At 41.7% G+C, this 19,257-nt stretch overlaps 1 protein-coding gene across 2 annotated transcripts in view; it reads left to right on the forward strand.

Moving 5' to 3' along the window:
- PCSK5 (proprotein convertase subtilisin/kexin type 5) overlaps positions 1 to 19,257 on the forward strand; it is a 259,399-nt gene that overhangs the window by 41,339 nt on the left and 198,803 nt on the right. For both annotated transcript variants that reach the window (XM_061470825.1, XM_061470826.1), the window contains exon 3: positions 11,224 to 11,337. In XM_061470825.1, coding sequence (XP_061326809.1) covers positions 11,224 to 11,337 — 114 coding nt within the window. The remainder of the gene's footprint in view (positions 1 to 11,223; positions 11,338 to 19,257) is intronic.

The following is a 19,257-nucleotide window of genomic DNA, read 5'->3' on the forward strand; positions in this document are numbered from 1 at the left end:
TGCAGAAATTGAGAGATGCGGCCCCGCTGGAAGCCCTGTCAGTGATTCGTGAGGTGTGGGAATAGTACTTCAGGTGAAAAAACATTTGCTTTTCTTCAGCCCACTGAATGTAGGAGAAGAAGCTTCAGTCTTTTTTCATTTGCCTTGGGGTTGGATTGCAGTGTTTTCTCAGACTACCTGTATGTGTCTTTAACAGGTAGCTCTTTGCAGATTATTTTAGGTGGTGGTGATGATGTTTAAGAGCTGCAACAATCAGTATTTTAATAGCAGCAAACTTCCCTGACGGCTTGATGTGGTACTTAGGATGTGCTTTGTAACTGAATTTTTCCAGGAAATACACAAGTAATAAGTGATAGTTTCTTCCTTTGTAGAAAGCAGCAGTATTATATGAGGACAATTTCAAGAGTTTTTGGTCAATGAAGACACTACTCAGGAGAAACATTCGCTTTGGCAAGACCAGTGTACCACTATTGGATATTATGCGTCACTTAATTATTGAATACTTTTACTCTCTCAGTAATTCTCAGTGAATATCTATGGCAATAGAAACTATGGCAAACCCTTGACTGAATCCATACCTTTGGAATTACGCTGTTTTTTTTACATTTGAATTTGACGCCATGGGAGAGATCTGTCTTCCTAAGAAACCATTCAGTAAATGATTGAAGGCCATTTTAAATTAGCATGTGTGAATGTCTGAAGGACTTAAATGATTTATGACAAGAGTTGTAGGAGTAGCCTAAGGAAAGAAAAAGAATCGATCAGAAATTTCTACCATTTTGGTTTAGGTTTTTTTGCTGGCTTTTGGGTTTGGGTTTTTGTTTCTTTCTTTCTTTCTTTTTTTTTTTAGCTATCATCATTGCTTGCTACAGTAACACAAACATAAACCCCAAGATATTTCAACTGCCAGATCTTAGACTCCAGAGCTAATTAAGTTTAGAAAGCTTAAAGATTTATCCCCTAGTGGATGCTGGATTTAGCATCAGTTTATTAAGATTCCATTTTAGGCCTAAGTTAGAGTTATATCGGTTTGCATTCGGCGTGATATTAGTACTAATCTTTGTGGTATTGAAATTTTGGATGTTTATACTGTCCCAAGACTAGATAAACTAACATTGTTTGTAACAGCGTGTCGTGGTTTAAACCCAGTCAGGCAACTTGTTCACTCACTCCCAGTGAGTGGTGCCGAGCTGACAACAATTGAGGGCCCCCCCCCCCACCGGGGCTCTCCCCTTCCCTGCTCCCGGAGGAACAGGGAGGAGGATCGAAAGGGTGCAACTCCCACGGGTTGAGACAAGAACAGTCCAGCAACCAATGTACAACACAAATCACCACCGCTACCACCAACGACAACAATGATAAGGGAAAATAACAAGGGGAGAGAATACGATACCACCGGCCAAGAAACGAGTCCCACCTGGAAGCCCGTGTCCTTCCGGGTAACTCCCAGTTACCCCCCACCCCGGGCATGACGTGCTGTGGTATGGAATACCTCTTTGGCTAGCCTGGGTCAGGCGCCCCGTCTCTGCTTCCTCCCGGCTTCCCCTCCTCCCTGTCAGAGCAAGAGCCTCACAAAGTCCTTGGTCAGGGTAAACGTCACTTAGCAACAACCAAAACCGTTGGTTTCACCAACACTGTTCCCAGGCTGGAAGTCAAAACACAGCACTGCACCAGCTACCACGAAGGAGAAACATGACTGCTACTGCTGGACCCAGGACACAGCGTAAGCAGAGCTTTAGGTACTCTACCAAGCAGACATATCAGTTAGGGTTTTTTTCAAATTGTGTTACCTTGTAGCTGTTGAGTTGAATGACCTGTGTCTATAAAGTGCAGTGTATAAACATAGGAGTTGCTTTTCAGCTGGAGCAGTAAAGATTTTTCCTCACTTTTCCAAGGCTGGGCCGTTTCAAAAGCTGAACCAAAGCATCTGAGCTGATATGGGCACTTAAGATCTCAGAAAGGGAAAAATCCCCAACTGCTTGAGACATGCTTTGCTACAACAGCTGGGGTTGGTGCTGCTGGAAGCCACGAGGCAGGAGCTCAGGCTCCCTGGAACTTGTTCTCAACTCTGCCACAAAGCTGCTGTGCGATGTTCATGCTGTAATTTCAAGCTGCTCTGTGGTCTGCTGTGGTACAGCACTCAAGATGGGAGGTTGGGCAGAGGCTGTGGCCGTGTTCACTCAGCAGTTGCTACAGTTGCACCTATGAATAGAAAATGTGCAGAGACTTCCCAAAGGAAAGAAAATGTGGGTCTTTCTGTCTTTAATTATTCCCTGGTTTTCCAGTGGAAAGGAGCCCTGGCCAGCAGCAGAAGTGCTGAGCTTCTCCGGAATTTCAGTATGATGCTTGTACTTCCCAGCAGTTGCCCTGGGACAGTGACTGTGCCTCCCCATTTCTGTCTGAGCTGTGCCCTTTACTCTCCCATCTTATTCCTCCATGGTCTTGCTCCTAAAACAGGAAGAAGACTTTGCTGCCACGCACAGTTTTAAGCTGATACATATTGACACTTAAACATCTACAAGTCAATGGGGCTGGATGGGTTTAACCCAGGAGTGCTGAAGGAGCTGGCAGAGGAGCTTGCTAAGCCACTCTCCATCATCTGTCAGCAGTTGTGGTCTAGTGGACAGGTCCCAGAGGATTGGAGGTTGTCCAGTGTGACACCTCCCTACAAAAAGGACAGGAAGGAAGACCCTGGGAACTACAGGCCTGTCAGCCTGACCCCAGTGCCAGGGAAGGTCATGGATCAGATGATCCTAAGGGACGTCATAAAGCACATGTGGAACAATGGAGGGATCAAGCCCAGTCAGCATGGGGTCATGAAGGTCCTGCTTGACCAAACTGATCTCCTTCTACTAAAGGTGACCCGCCTGGCTGACGATGGACACTGTATTTGGACTTAAGTAAAACCTTTGACACTGTCTCCCACAGTCCTCTCCTGGAGAAGTTGGCTGCTCATGGCCTCGATAGGTGTGCTCTTCACTGGGTTGGAAACTGGCTGCGTGGCCGAGCCCAAAGAGTGGTGGTAAATGGGTCACATCTAGCTGGCGACTGGTCACTAGTGGTGTCCCTCAGGGCTGTTGTTTGATATCTTCACTGATGATCTGGATGAAGGGATTGACCACACCTTCAGCAAATTTGTGAACGACACCAAGTTGGCTGGGACTGTTGATCTGCTGGAGGTTAGGAAGGCTCTGCAGAGGGATCTGGACAGGCTGGATCAATGGGCTGTGGTCAGTGGTATGAGGTTCAACAAGGCAAAGTGCCAGGTCCTGCACCTGGGCCACAATAACCCCATGCAGTGCTACAGGCTTGGGAAGAGTGGCTGGAAAGCTGCTTAGCGGAAAAGGACCTGGGGGTGCCGATTGACGGAGCTGAGCATAAGCCAGCTTGTGCCCAGGCAGCCAAGAAGGCCAATGGCATCCTGGCCTGTATCAGAAATATTGTGGCCAGCAGGGCCAGGGCAGTGATCATCCTCCTGTGCTGGGCACTGGTGAAGCTGCAGCTTGAATCCTGTGTTCAGTTCTGGTCCCCTCACTACAAGAGAGATGTTGAGGTGCTGGAGCAGGTCCAGAAAAGGGAAACAAAGCTGGTGAAGGGTTTGGAGCACAAGTCTGATGAGAAACCCTTGAGCGAACTGGAGGTGTTTAGTCTGGAGAAGAGAAGGCTCAGGGGGACTACTTGCAAGGAGGTTGTAGTGAGGTGGGGATCGGTCTCTTTTCCCAAGCAACAAGTGATAGGACAAGAGGTAATGGCCTCAACCTGCACCAGGGGAGATTTAGATTGTGTATTAGGAAAAATTTCTTCACAGAAAGGGTGATCAAGCCTTGGAACAGGCTGCCCTGGGAAGTGGTGGAATCACTGTAGTGGAAGTGTTCAAAAACTGTGTAAATGAGGCCGTTACTGACATGGTTTATTGGTGGTCTTGGCAGTGCTGGAGTAATGGTTGGACTTGATGATCTTAAAGGCCTTTTCCAACCTACTTGAGTCTGTGATTCTATATGATATTTTTGAAGAGCTCTGAGCTGCGGGGGTGTGAAGGTGCAGCAGAAAAGCAAAGCGTGTTTTCAAGTATGTTAACCACCCATGAGATATCTTACTTTCATTAAGATATTAAACAGATATGTTTCAGGATCATTGAACTTCATAGATTTAGAAATATGGCTATAGTGCTATAATGGATTACTTGGATATGGCTAAGTAGGTGGAAACACTTAATTTGTATCAGGACTGAGTGGCTTTTTTGTGACTGTGAGGTGGAAAAGTGTGCATGAATTTCAGCTTTGTTCCATGGGTGAGACTGTGGTAGCTTGCCCTGCTTTTGTGCAAGATGTGTTTCTTTGGGCCTAAGTGGTAATTTCAAGCATTCTCTGCTCCCTTTTTTCCTCCTCTGCTTTTCTCTCCACACCCTGTCCTAACATCTGATTCTTTTTTATCTTGCTTTTTTCAGAATATGTAGCTTAATTATGACAACTGCTTTGATTGTGGATTGTCATTGACCCTTGCTGAAGAAGCACTTTTTTAACCAACAAGAATGCATCACTTAGCACCGCTAGATTCATTGACTTTTTATCCAACTTTAGATCCCTACAGTTTGTGAAATGGTACCTTCAATAATTTTTCATGCTCTTGACCTATGTCAGCAGCTACTCTACCCAACAGCGTTCATCTGTTTTTATGGTGCAAACTGGCTGCTGCTACTGAAAGTCAATACTGATAGGTTAGGAAAATAGCCTGGTTTAGTTATCATTTAAAAAACCCACAAAATTCTTCTTAAGCCGAATAGTCCAACTTCTGAGGAGGACATGGACAGGAGGAGGTGTGCTAACTGTCTTGGATACCTCTCCTGAATTCCTAAGTAATGGCTTGTGTCTCAGTTGTTCAGTAACCAGGACATGGCCCTTGGATATTCGTATATTCTATGCACTTTAATCCTAAATTTATTGACTTATTTATTTTTTTTTCCCCTCATTACAATGTGAAATGTAAAAAAAAGAGTTTTGTCAAAAGATATAGGGTTGGAAGGAACCTTAAAAATCATCCAGTTCCAACCCGCTGCCAAGGGCAGGGACACCTTCCACTAGACCAGGTTGCTGAAAGCCTCATCCAGCCTGGCCTTGAATGCTTTCAGGGATGTGGCATCCACAGGTTCTCTGGGCAGCCTGTTCCAGTGCCTCACCACCCTTAAAAACATTACCCCTCTTCTTACCAATACAATCCCTGATAAAGATTCTCTCCTGGTTTCATCTGGGATAGAGTTAATTTTCTGTTAATTTTCAAGTAGCTGGTACAATGCTGTGTTTTGGATTTAGTATGAGAATAATTTTGATAAACCACTGATGTTTTAGTTGTTGCTGGGTAGGTAGTGCTTACTCTAAGTCAAGGACTTTTCAGTCTCTCATACTTTGCCAATGAGGAGTTGCACAGCAGGCCAGAAGGGAGAACAGCCGGGACAACTGACCCAAACTAGCCAAAGGGATAGTTCATACCATAGAATGTCATGCTTAATATATAAACTGGGGACAGTTGGCTGCGAGGGGCCAGTCACTGCTCAGGGACAGGCTAGGCATTGGTCAGTGGGTGGTGAGCAGTTGTTTTATGCATCAGTTGTCTTTCTTGGGTTTTATTTCTTGCTTTCCTTTTGTTATTTCCCTTTTCATGACAGTTATTGTATTACTGTTGTTATTATCAATAATAATATTTTTAATTTAAGTATTCAACTGTTCTTACCTCTATCCACTGGTTTTAATTTTTTCCTGATCATCTCATGCCCCTGCGGAGGGCAGAAAGGAGTGAGCAAGAGACAGCGTGGTACTTAGATGTCAGCTGAGGTTAAACCTTGATATAATCCCACCTCATCTTTCCTTTAGGTTCTCTTTAAGTACTGGAAGGTTGCTATGTGGGCTCCCTAGTGCCTTTTCTTCCCCAGGCTAAACAACCCTGACTCTCTCAGCCTGTCCAGAGTCAGTCCAGCCTTCTGATCATCTTCATGGCCCTCTGCTAGACAAACTTGAGCAGCTCCATGCCCCTCTTGTGTTGGTGGCCCCAGAGCTGCATGCAGTACTGCAGGTCGGTTCTTGTGAGAGCAGAGTAGATGGGGAGAATCTACCTCCCTCGACCTAATGGTCATGCTCCCTTTGATGCAACCCAGGATATGGTTGGCTTTCTGGGCTGCAAGTGTACACTGCCAGGTCATACTCAGTTTTGCATCCACCAACATTCCAAAGTCCTTCTCTTCCAGGCTACTCTCAATCCACTCATTGCCCAGCCTGCATCCATGTTTGGGATTGCCCTGACCCAGATTCAGGACCTTGTACTTGGCCTTCTTAGTTTTCATGTTGTTTGCCCAGGCCCATCTCTCAAACCTGTCAAGGTTCCTGTGATGGCATCCATTTCCTCTAGAGTAGGAACTGTAACAACAGACTTTTCTCCTATGTCCTGTTCTGGACCAAGCACAGTCTCATTTTCTGTCTTTGAGAGTGCCAGCCTCACTCCTGTCCTTTTCCAGCCAAGTCTGTTCACATGTGTGTGGGTGTTGAGGGTCTTTAGGCAAGTGAAGAATGAAGTGTACCAGATGCATTGTGGATCCTGCACACATGGAGGGAGGATGCTCACTCAGAGCACTTTCTGTGTAGACCAACTCCAGGTAGGAGTGCTGCAGTGCTGTTTGTTCAGTGCCAGCTTTCCACAAGATGAGCATTGCACTTTTTGCTGATCCAGCCTGGCTCCATACAGATTCACTGCATGGCAGTACTTTCCACGTTCCCTATCTGAGTTTTCTCTCTCATTTTTTCTTTAATCTGTAGTGTTCCTGTGGCACCTGCTTTCTTGTTTCCTCTTACAGGCATAGGACAGATTGAGGTGAATGATGGCAGTACAAGGGATAAAAGCCATGATTACATTTTGGAGTGGCAACTTCAGCAACTCTTCTTCACAGACTGAATACCCACACCTTCATGTTTAATTCTGCAACATAAAAATCTTAGATTCTGGTATGAAATGCCTAACCTACTTCCGAGTTAGAGTGGCTTTTTCCCCATGCTTGTTTTCCTCAAAATGGAAAGGATTACACCTTCAGCTTTCTGTAATTTCTGCTTGATAGTAATGGCATTTTCATGTACTGGACTTAACATATTTTTTAATCAATTTGAAAAATATTTATTCAAGCAGATTCTCTCATGGTATGTATGAAGAAGTAGTCTTTCACAAGGGTGTCTAGTGTTTGTATGTTAAAAATCACACTGCTTTGATAAATTGGTGGATTATTTTTTCAGTTTGGTTTTTTTTTTTAATTTTTCAAACTTTTTTTTTCCCCCGGAGTTTATTATACTGGAAGAGGTCTTACTGCAGCATACTGACATGGTGTGCCTTTCCCGAGAATTCTGTTGAATCAACAAGAGTGAAAATGGTAGAAAGCGGTTTTGCTTCACACAGAGATAACATTTCATTATAATTTTTAGCACTTTAAACAGTATAGAAGAGTGGTAGGCTTGAATTAGCTCAGAGCAGCTTTTATGCCATAGCACTGTTCCATGCTGGTCTGCGAAGAAGAGCTGCATCATGCACAGAACTACCCTGTGAGTGCTGAAGTGAGGAGACTGGAAATGGCGGTTTCTTAAAAATATTTTGGTCTCCCATCTGGCTTGGCTTTGATTTCTAGACATTCAGGAAATGGAACTTTTGAAGCTGAAGTCAATGGGAAAATTTTCACTGTTCCCCCTCAGTAAGTGTGACTTTATGGAAATGTTAAAATGCACCTCATTGTTTGCATAGAGTCTCTTTTTGGCAGGAAATAAGAATCTATGTAATCAATTACTCCAGAGATTTTCCTTAGAAATGAAAAGCCTTAGAAAGTGTGGAGACTTTAAAAAAGAAAATATTTTTATACAAATGAGCTCTTAACATATAGAATCAAACAAATCCAAGATACATGAGGCATTTGACAGTGATGTGTGAATGAGTACCAATAAAGTACTCAAAGGAAATATATGACAGAATACTTAAATAACTGCTGAGTCTTGACCTTGTGTTTATTAATATAACTCAGTCATTGTACAATTTAACCTAAAATGGCAAGTTTTTCTGTTCAGTTACTAGAGAAAAACTCCAGACCTTGTGGTTCAGTGGAATAAGTTGTTCTTTTTATATAGCAATAGTATTTTCTGTAAATCAGATTTTATACACTGAATTCTCAGATCAGAAAATTGTCTTCCTGTGATGTTTTTATTGTATTCTAGATGTCTGTATCAGTACATATTCAGAATAAGAACAGTCAGTAAGCAGATCTTAACATATGGTGTTTGGTAAAAGTCTTCCAGACAAGGCTATAATCAGGACTGCGATTACGCATGTTGTGATAGTTTAGGTTACTCTGTCGAGCATTCTGTACTGTCTCCCTCTTACCAGTGCACAGTCACTGGTGAAGGTCATTTTGACTTCTCCCTTTCACTGGTGTGGATATCTGTAGCGCTCAAAGTGAGACCTAGTATTTTACACCAGCTTTGTCTGTTTTGAACGAAAGGGGGCAGAGGGGTGAGCTCATTGCTCTCTGCATCTTCCTGAGGAGGGGAGGTGGAGAGGGGGTGCTCATCTCTTCAGCAACAGGATGTGTGGGAATGGCTCAAACCACGATGGGAGGTTCAGGCTGGTCATTGGGAAACATTTCTTTACTGAGAGGGAGGTCAAACACTGGAGCAAGCTTCCTACAGAGGTTGTTGATGCCCCAGGCCTGTCAGTGTTTTAAGAGGTATTTGGATAATGCCCTCAGTAATAGGCTAACTTTTGGTGAGCCCTGATGTGGTCAGGCAGTTGGACTAGATGATAGCTGTAGGTCTCTTCCAACTGAAATTATTCTGTCCTATTCAGTTCCATCATTAGAGAGCTATCTGCATTAGAGAGCTATATGCATACTCAGGCAGACATGCTATTTATCCCCCTCTGTATTTGTATAAAATCAAATGGCTATCTTAATTATAGTAATTTTATGCATACATAAAATTGTTGTCGGGTCTTATGGGAAGAGAAGAAGCTATGTTTCCTTTTCTGGCTTTGGGTTGATTGTGCAAGCTGCACAGCTCTTCTACAGAAGTACTGTTTCATATGTTTTCCTTAACTTGCTAGGAGCTGAAGAAATAGGAATTATGGACAATATCTATCATGTAAGAGAGGCAGGCCCTGCAACATGTACATAATCTAAAGTATAGTCACAAAGGCATTAGATAAGGTTAAAAAAAAATAATAATCATCCATATCTCACTTAAATCTAACCACCTACTATAGTACAGGCTTATAGATTAACTCAGCTGGGACAAGCTCTTGTACAAATTATATGCATGAGCATAAAAACCCACATATATACAAAATCCTTCTGTGTCAAATTATTGTTCAAATAAACTTGTATTGTGCAGTGACACAGTGTTTATGATTGCTTGGACTAAACTGTCTTAAAAGTATTATTGATAAAGTTGTCTGGAATAAAGGAAACAGAAAAGGAATTAATTGAATGTTTTTTGAGTCATCAATGTATGCATATATCAGTCTGCACAAATACTATGTTGCCTGTATGTTTCAGTCTTTGACAGTCAGCAGATACTTGCAGCTGAATAGGCAGTAAATGAGACAACACATTCTCACAGTGACTGTAAAGAGTTTTGCAATGTGTCTTGTGAGGAAAGTCCCTTTCATTTATCCGTATAGATATGGTATTAGGTTGTTCTGCTTAAACTTGTGTGTTGCACAGGCTTTTTGAATATTTTACACTCTCTGGCTCCATTTACAAAAGAATGGTGTTTTTCAAAACCTTCTCACAGTTACTCTATTACTGGGAGTTCATATAGGAGCCTTGAGGCACAGCAGTCCCTAATGCCATATTAGATGCCCAGGGTCTCTGATCTTGACCTGAAGTTAATTCTTGGGAAGGGGAAAAATTCATTTCTTCTTTATAAAGAAAACTATGAAGCCTTGTTGCCAGCCTCTATAAGGAATGTCCTAAGAATCCTGTCATGGAGAATTCAGCGTATCTTCCTGTATTTTTGTCTGACCAAGAAGTAGAGGCCAGAGTGGTATGGTAGAGGTAGGCTTGGTATGGATCTCAAGCAAAATTTCTATACCTGAGTTGAAAGTAAACTTCTTTTATATATTTGTATGTTTGTGTACATACACAAATATTCATAAACAGCACAAATAAGAGGTGTAAAGTTGGCTGCTAGTAGGAGATGGCTGTCTTGCTTGAAGAGAGGTGAATTGAATTTTTATAGCTATATCCCTTGAAACAATTCGGGAGAAATATGAGGTGTCAGGAAGCTAGATGTGTGTAAATATAACTTGAGTTTCTCTGTGGATAGTTTATATTATTTACATTTATGGAAACTAGCTCCCATTTAGAATAACTAATGCAGGAATAACTGCAGAGTCCTGTCTGCTTTAAGGTCGATGTCTCTTTTGGTCATCCTTTCTGGATGTGTCATGAATCTTTGAAGAAATGTCAGACAGACAAGAATAAAACTTTCAGAATTATATTTTTTACCCTTATATTTCTTTTTCCATTTCAAGCTTTCTTTTTGTTGTTGCTGTTGTTTTAATTTGACCTGTTTGTTGCTCAGTACCCATCTGTTTCTTCCAGGGAAGTACTTAGTATAATAAAAGAGTTCCAGGTGTTCCTGGATGAGAGAATCTTTGGACAGAGTCGCTTTGCTAGAAACACTGTTTAATTTTGGGTTCTTTTACTCCAAGTGGTGAAGGTGACTTAGATGTTATTGTTAAGGAAAATGAATATTTTTCTGAGGGTTTTTGTTTTCAGGAACAGACTTAAAACAACAACAAAAAAGAAACTGAAACAAAAAAAACACTGCATCAGAAATTAATTTCTCATAGTAATATACTGTGATATTTTGTAAAAGCAACTGGTTTTATAAATTCTAAAGAAGCACTGGTCTAATAATGAAAAATAATGATGTAATTGCTTTCAAAAGATGATTGGCAATGAAGTCCTTCTAAGCAGGGGATTTAAGTAGCTGTTCAGGGGTATTTGTAACATTTGAGTAAATTGGATATATTCGTTCGTGAACAGTATGCCAAGGTGAGCTGTGCATTCCCACTGCCAAAATGAACTCCTTAACATGAAATATGCCTTGGACTATGGTAATGGGAAACTTCCCAAGATTTCACACGTTTCATGATAATCTCCATGGAACCCTAACACTTCCCATATGTTTTCATGGTTGGCAGGTGGAGTGGATACAACAGCAGGTGGTTAAAAGAAGGATAAAGAGGGATTATAAACCTGGTGGTACCCAATCCACTTATTTCAATGATCCCAAGTGGCCAAGCATGTGGTACATGGTAAGTAAATACAGCAAGGTCATTGACTCCGTTTCATGCTTGTGTTTAGTTGTCTGCTGTGATATTTTGAAAAGGGGCAGCAAAATATGTTCAAAAAAAGCCAATTTGTTTTTTTTTTATGTGACTAAGAGTCTGTAAACTCCTAAGAAGTATTGTAAAGCATTCCCAGTGAGCCCTGCAATAGGAAACAGTTATTGACACGTTCATTCATGAATGCTTCCTATTGCAAGATGTCTTGGGAATTAGTTATTAGAGGGGGGGTTGGAACTGGATGATGTTAAGGTCCTTTCCAACCCTAACTGTTCTATGATTCTATGATAAACTTTCAGCACCAAGAATGGAAGGAACTTTGGTACAATCTGTGAGAGCAATGAAATCACTTGTTTTCAATATGTGAAATACGAGTATGTTTTCAATATGTTTTCAAATTCACTATCAAAAATGGATTGTTCAGTGGTACAATTGCATTCTTTTTAGTAATGAACAATTGCATTGTTGAAGTATGTTGTTTGTGCCGTTCTTTGTCTGATACGCGTTTCATGTTTTCTGAGCAAAATATTTTTTCTTTTTTTTTTTCTTTTTTCCTGATAGTCACAGTTAAAGCCTGGTGTGAAACTTCTGTATTCACAGTGTTTTTAAAAATATTTTTATTTTTCCTAGGGGCAAATCATAAAATCATAGGATCATTTGGATTAGAAGGGACATACTGTCCAAACCCGTGCAACAAGCAGGGACATCGACTAGGTCATGTTGCTCAGAGACCTGTCCAACCTCACATTGAATATTTCCAGGGATGGGGCATCTAGTGTCTCTCTGGGCAACCTTTTCCAGTGTTTCACCACCCTCATAATAAATAAATTCTTCCTTACATCTAGTCTGAATCTACCCTCTTTTAGTTAAATACCTCTTGTGCTGTTGCAATAGGCCCTGATAAAATGTCTGTACCCATCTTTCTTATAAGCCCCCATTAAGTACTGGAAAGCCTTTTAACTACAGTAGGGTCTTCTCAGAGCCTTTTCTTCTCCAGGCTGAACAACCCCAACTCCCTCAGCCTCCCTCAGAGGGGAGTGTTCCATCCCTGTGGTCATTTCTGTGGCCCTCCTTTGGACCATCTCCAGCAGGTCCATGTCTTTCCTGTGTTGAGTCTCAACAGAGCAGAATGTCTTCCCTTGACCTGCTGGTCCTGCTTCTTCTGATGCAGCCCAGCATACAGTTGGCTTTCTGGGCTGCAAGTGCACACTGCTGGATCACGTACAGTTTTTTATTCATCAGTTAAAAGTTGTATTTAGTTGGAAGTTGACTCCAGCTGACATCTCTCCATTTTGGCTGATGGAAGAGTTGCTTTATTTCTCAACTCTCCTGTTGATCTAGTTCTAAATCCCTACATGTTTTCTCAATACATCACCTATGTTGCTGGTAGTAAGAGAAGGTTTTATGACTTCATAGATTGAATTGCTTTGGATAGGGAGGAGAATATGCCTTTCTGATGACAATCTGTAAGATAGTTTTCCTGAAAGTAGATACTGTCTTTTCAGGTATTTTGTTATTTTCAGAGCATTAGTTTAGTATTTCAGGTAAGTGAACAAAATTGTCCTACCACAGCTTTAAAAATATTTTTTAAGTTTTTATTAACTTTCATTCTGGCTTGTAATTCATTGTTGAATACACTGAAAAACAAAAAAATATCATAGGTAATTTGTAAGAGTGAACAGTTGCTGTTAATAAACTCAGAAGTCCTTATCTTCATGGACGTATCAAATTAACATGTCAGAAAGTCTAATAACTTTGCTATTCAGTTTTATGAATTCATGTGTTTTAACGAGATGCTGATTAATAACTTTTCTTCCAAATTCCTCTTATGAAAGAACTGTAACACTGATTTCTCTTTCCTGATGGAAAAATTGTTCCACATTACATTTTCTGAGCTATTGAAGATCTGTGCCTCCTCTCACACAGTAGAAATCTATTTCATTTCTCTTTAATCACAGTATTGGGTTGATGTAGCTAAAGCTTTTCTTAGCAGTTTACTGTCCATTTTGAAAACAATTTTTATAAAAAATGTCATTCTTTTCAGTTGTTTGTAAAAGGTGTATTATTTTGGGTCATGGGATCGTGGCAGGTCAATTTTCCAGTTGATTGAAGTGTGTGTACTTGACTGTCTCCTCTAATACGTATGTTTATTCTGCCTTCCCAGCCTATAAATATGTGCATAAGGTGACAGACAGATGCCAGTAAATGGCAGTAGATCATGATATTGTGTCCTGTCCTCATTTTTTAAATTTTATTTCAGCATTTTTATTGAAACTAGACAATAACTGATTTCTCTTTAGATAATTTGCAGTTATTGAAGCAGCCTTTCAGCTCTGTGTTAGACTGAAAAGAGGGAGGCCAAATTTCAAGAGAGTAATAGTAGTCAAGTAAAACCCCACAGTTAGCTTATATAATTTTTCCTTTGTGCTCCTAGATTTGTATAAAGGTTTTCAGTGCCACCATAGGTTTTTGGTGGAACAAGATCAGTGGGGTATGAATAATGCTTATAGCAGTTGCCTCTTGATTTTGTTCAGGAAGGTAGCAGTCTCCTGTTTATAAATCAGTTGTGTTGCCTAACCAGACACCACTTCACAGCTGCCCTACAATTGCTAATCTAATGCAGAAGGCACTTTAGGGCAGCAAATGGACTTTACTGTTTGTCTTGTACAACTTTCAGAATATTATCATTTACATACCTGTGGAAGTAACTCCACTGTTGCAAACTGTCTGGGAAGAGGCTGTTCCCGATTGATTGCATTTACCTCTGCTGAATAACTCTGCGTATGAGGAATATCTTTTGTGGTAGTGGTTTGATGACATTTTGTTGAGAGAGAGCACTAATGTATTAGCAAGTGCACTATTTCAGCAGAGGGAATAGCTAAAAATACATGAATTAGTTGACTTCAGGACTGACTTGGATCATAATCAGGTATCCTCATATGACTGTATTTGTGGTCGTAACCATAGCTACTTTTGTTAATGTTACTTACCTTTATAACATGAAGGGAATAAAAGGAATTTGAGGTTAGTTAATGAATCATAGAATGGTTAGGGTTGGAAAGGACCATAAATATAGTTCTAACCCTCCTGCCATGGGCAGGGACGCCTCACACTAGATCCAGTCACCCAATGCTCTGTCCAACCTGGCCTTGAACACCACCAGAAACGGAGCATTTATCACTTCTTTGGGCAGCCCATTCCAGTGCCTCACCACCCTCACAGTAAAGAACTTCTTCCTTATATACACTCTAAACCTCCCTCTTTAAGTTTAAACCCGTTATCCCTGATCCTACCGATACGGTCCTTGATGAAGAGTCCCTCTGCAGAATCCTTATAGGCCCCCCTTCAGATACTGGAAGGCTGCTATGAGGTCTCCACGCAGCCTTCTCTTCTCCAGGCTGAACAGCCCCAGTTTTCTTAGCCTTACTTCATATGGGAGGTGCTCCAGTCCCGTGATCATCCTTGTGGCCCTTCTCTGGACTTGCTCCAAAAGTACCATGTCCTTTTTATGTTGAGGACCCCAGAACTGCACACAATACTCCAGGTGAGGTCTCACAAGAGCAGAGTAGAGGGGCAGGATCACCTTCTTCGACCTGCTGGTCATGCTCCTTTTGATGCAGCCCAGGATATGGTTGGCTTTCTGGGCTGCAAGCACACACTGCCTGCTCATGTTTAGATTCATAGAATCACAGAATCATAGAATAGTTAGGGTTGGAAAGGACCTTAAGATCATCAAGTTCCAACTCCCCTGACATGGGCAGGGACACCTCACACTAAACCATGCCACCCAAGGCTCTACAACCTGGCCTTAACACCGTCAGGGATAGAGCATTCACGGCTTCCCTGGGCAACCCATTCCAGTGTCGCACCACCCTCACAGTAAAGAACTTCCTCCTTATATGCAAGCTAAACTTCCCCTGTTTAAGTTTTAACCTGTTATCCCATCACTACAGTCCCTAATGAAGAGTCCCTCCCCAGCATCCTTATAGGCCCCCTTCAGATACTGGAAGGCTGCTATGAGATCTCCATGCAGCCTTCTCTTCTCCAGGCTGAGCAGCCCCAACTTTCTCAGCCTGTCTTCATACGGGAGGTGCTCCAGTCCCCTGATCATCCTTGTGGCCCTCCTCTGGACTTGTTCCAACAGTTCCATGTCCTTTTTATGTTGAGGACACCAGAACTGCACACAATACTCCAGGTGAGGTCTCGCAAGAGCAGAGTAGAGGGGCAGGATCACCTCCTTCGACCTGCTGGTCACGCTCCTTTTGATGCAGCCCAGGATACCGTTGGCTTTCTGGGCAGCGAGAGCACACTGAAGCCGGTTCATGTTCATTTTCTCATCGACCAACACCCCCAAGTCCTTCTCCGCAGGCCTGCTCTGAATCTCTTCTCTGCCCAACCTGTAGCTGTGCCTGGGATTGCTCCAACCCAGGTGTAGGACCTTGCACTTGTCATGGTTAAACTTCATGAGGTTGGCATCAGCCCACCTCACAAGCGTGTGGAGGTCCCTCTGGATGGCATTCCTTCCCTCCAGCGTGTCAACCGAACCACACACCTTGGTGTCATCGGCAAACTTGCTGAGGGTGCACTCAATCCCACTGTCCATGTCACCAACAAAGATGTTAAACAAGACCGGTCCCAACACCAATCCCTGGGGGTCACCACTTGTTACTGGTCTCCAGCCGGACATTGAGCCATTGACAACGACTCTTTGTGTGCGGCCATCCAGCCAGTTCTTTATCCACCGAGTGGTCCATCCATCAAATTGATGTCTCTCCAGTTTAGAGACAAGGATGTCAAGTGGGACAGTGTCGAATGCTTTGCACAAGTCCAGGTAGATGACATCAGCTGCTCTACCCCTGTCCATCAGTTCTGTAGCCCCATCATAGAAGGCCACCAAATTGGTCAGGCAGGATTTCCCCTTAGTGAAGCCATGCTGGCTGTCACCAAGCACCTTGTTGATTTTCATGTGCCTTCACATGCCTTGGAAAATCTGCTCCAGGATTTTGCCAGGCACAGAGGTGAGACTGACTGGTCTATAATTCTCTGGGTCATCCATTTTCCCTGTATTGAAAATGGGGGTTATATTTCCCTTTTTCCAGTCGTCAGGAACTTCACCTGACTGCCATGATTTTTCAAATATGATGGCCAGTGGCTTAGCAACTTCATTTGCCAGCTCCTTCAGGACCCATGGATGGACTTCATCAGGTCCCATGGACTTGTGCACGATGTTTTCTGTCACTGCTACATTAGAAAGAGATTTTTAGGTTGCTGGCTGCAGACATGTTATTGCAAAAGTAATAAAATTTTATCATGTACAGATTTTCATTTGGATTAATAATTAACTTTTGTTGTGTGTTAAGATTGATACCTTTGGCCATTGAACTGGCAAAATCTCCAACAGGGCCATAAATGACATAAATGTTAACACAAGTTCCTTCATTCAAAGACTTTGTCAAGGAAAATCTTATTGATGCTTTGTCTCACACAGCTTTTTCTTCACAAGCACTAGCCCTTGTAATTTTAATTGTCTGGGCTAGAAATAGTACATTTTTGCTGGTGTGATATTCATGGCAAGAAATTGGTTAGGCACAAGGGGGACTCAGGCTCTCTTTCTCTTTTTCGGCTATCACAAAGTTTGAAAGTGTCTCTCAAGTGGAGTTCTGTGAAGAAATTAAAAGGACTTTTTGGATCACTCTACTTTTTTTTTTTTTTCCCATTAACTCTAAACACATTCCTCGAAAGAGCAGAGAGATTAAGAATATAATTATTTATCACCTTACGGTTCTGTGAGAGCTGAAGCAGACAACATTTCCAGAGCTACTCATCACCTTGTCCTGGGTTCAGCAGTAGCAGTCATCTTCGTGGTACTTTTCAGGCATACTTGTACTTTTCATTAGCAGGGGATTATCTATGGAGAAATTACAGGCTCTCATGCTTTCTAATAACAAGGAAAAGGCAATTTCTTTCTGACTTTCCTCCATGAAAGAAAGGAAAGCTGGAAGAAAACCAGCTGCTTTAGCATTACCTCTGAATCCTGATGCGTCTGTGCTTCAGAGTAAAATAGAATATTTTTGTAGGTTAAGTAACAACATGAAACTTCACCCATTCAACTTTTATTTGAAACTGACCTACAGAATTCAGTCCAAATTGCTCAGAATGACCTAATGTCAGAGAAATAAGATCAGCAGGAAAGAAGGACCCTAGTTAACATCTCTTTAAAATTTTGAGTCAGGAGAGAGTGAAGTTCTGTATGCCATCCCCAGAGCTCAGCTGCCCTTGTATTGTCATGTAATAGCTAATAAATTCCTTCTTTTTCATTGATGTTGACAAAATAACATGTTTGTTAATAACTGGATTAACTATATACAATCAGTTTGTGTAACTGGAAGAGGTTGAAGTCAACCCTGAAGCCCTACTGCTATCTGAAACTGTTTTACTTGTAAAAACAACAAACTGTATCTTTGGAATGACTTAGAGGACTTTGTGCCTAACCAATTTCACTGTACCAGGCAGTTGGTTTAATGAGTTTCCTCATCTTCCCTGGATGCCATGGAAAAATGTTCATAAAAGCTAGAGGAGGTAAGTGCAAAAAAAAAAGGCAGGAGGGAGGAGGGTCAAAGATTTGGTAACTAGCTTAGACTTTAATAGACTTCAGTCACAGAACTCTCCTTGCTGACCATTTCTTTTTGCTCCCTGCTAGCAAGAGCTTTGTAGTGGTCATCTGAAACTGGAGTCCCAAGGGCACACAAGCAGAGCTTTCTGCAGCTGTAATCTAGTTCTGTGATGCTGGGCTCCATTGCGTATTTTTAATAATTGCAAGAAATTAATTTAGCCATTGTTTATTTTTTAACTGCTGTAAGAGTACAAAGGCACTGGCTATGTGTTTGGAGTCAGTTCAAGCAGGCACAAGTTCTTTTTCAATAGGATCAAGAATAATCCTCTGCAGTACTGTTATCATTCCTTCTGTTGTTAATAATAATTACTAGTGCTGACATTCTCTGAGTTGGAGAAGATTCCACTTACTACCAGGCTCTTCCTGCTCTTCATGGCCTGGTTACTGCTGGGCAGGAATTGAACGTATAACAGAATTTTTCTGTGGGACTGAGAATTTACTGGAGGAGGAGTATGTTTTGAGATGTGAGGCTGAAGGGAGAGTCACTGTTCTGTTACAACACCTGAGAATAAATGTGGTAGTTAAAGTGCATAAGCCAAGTGATTTCTTATCACTGGATGCCACTTCATCAGAGAAAGAGATGTGTAACCAGAGGTTACTCCTTATACCTGGAGAAGGTATGGCACTGACAGTGAGAAACTGGGGAAAGCTGGAACTTCCATTGTAATAATAACTGGGGCAAGATGGTATTCATCTGAGAAACTACAATGTAAAGTATCTGAGCTACCCACAAAAATAAATAATGTAACTTTTAAAATGGTGTACTCAGACAAGAATCTAGTCAGGGACTCCAAAATGCATACCTGGGGGTCATCCTGAAAATTTTTATAGCATGCAGTCTTACCTGAGAGCATAGGGAAGTAGCTGACAATATCATGAAAGCTGTAAACCTACAGCAAGAAATGGAACATGAGAATTTGCCTGTCAGCTTCTCAGGCAGAAAATGGGCAAAATAATCATACTTGTAAGCTGCTTGGAATAGAGGAAGAAGGAAACCACCTATTACATGTGTAAACCAAAGAAAATGCTTTCTTTTAATTGTCATTGCTAAACATATCCCACACCAACACAATTCAAAGCCTTTTTGAAGTAAAACTTTAATCTTGTTTTACACGTATCTTAGGTCCAAACTGATGTCACCTCACGCTCTGTTTTATGTAAACTGAAGGTCTTTTTGCTATTGATCTCTACAAATGAAGTACTCCCTCTTTAAAATT

This window comes from Pezoporus flaviventris, unplaced genomic scaffold (assembly GCF_033815535.1).
Source record: "Pezoporus flaviventris isolate CSIRO_AGI_PZ_B2104156 unplaced genomic scaffold, CSIRO_AGI_Pfla_v1 ptg000064l, whole genome shotgun sequence".
Taxonomy (NCBI): domain Eukaryota; kingdom Metazoa; phylum Chordata; class Aves; order Psittaciformes; family Psittacidae; genus Pezoporus; species Pezoporus flaviventris.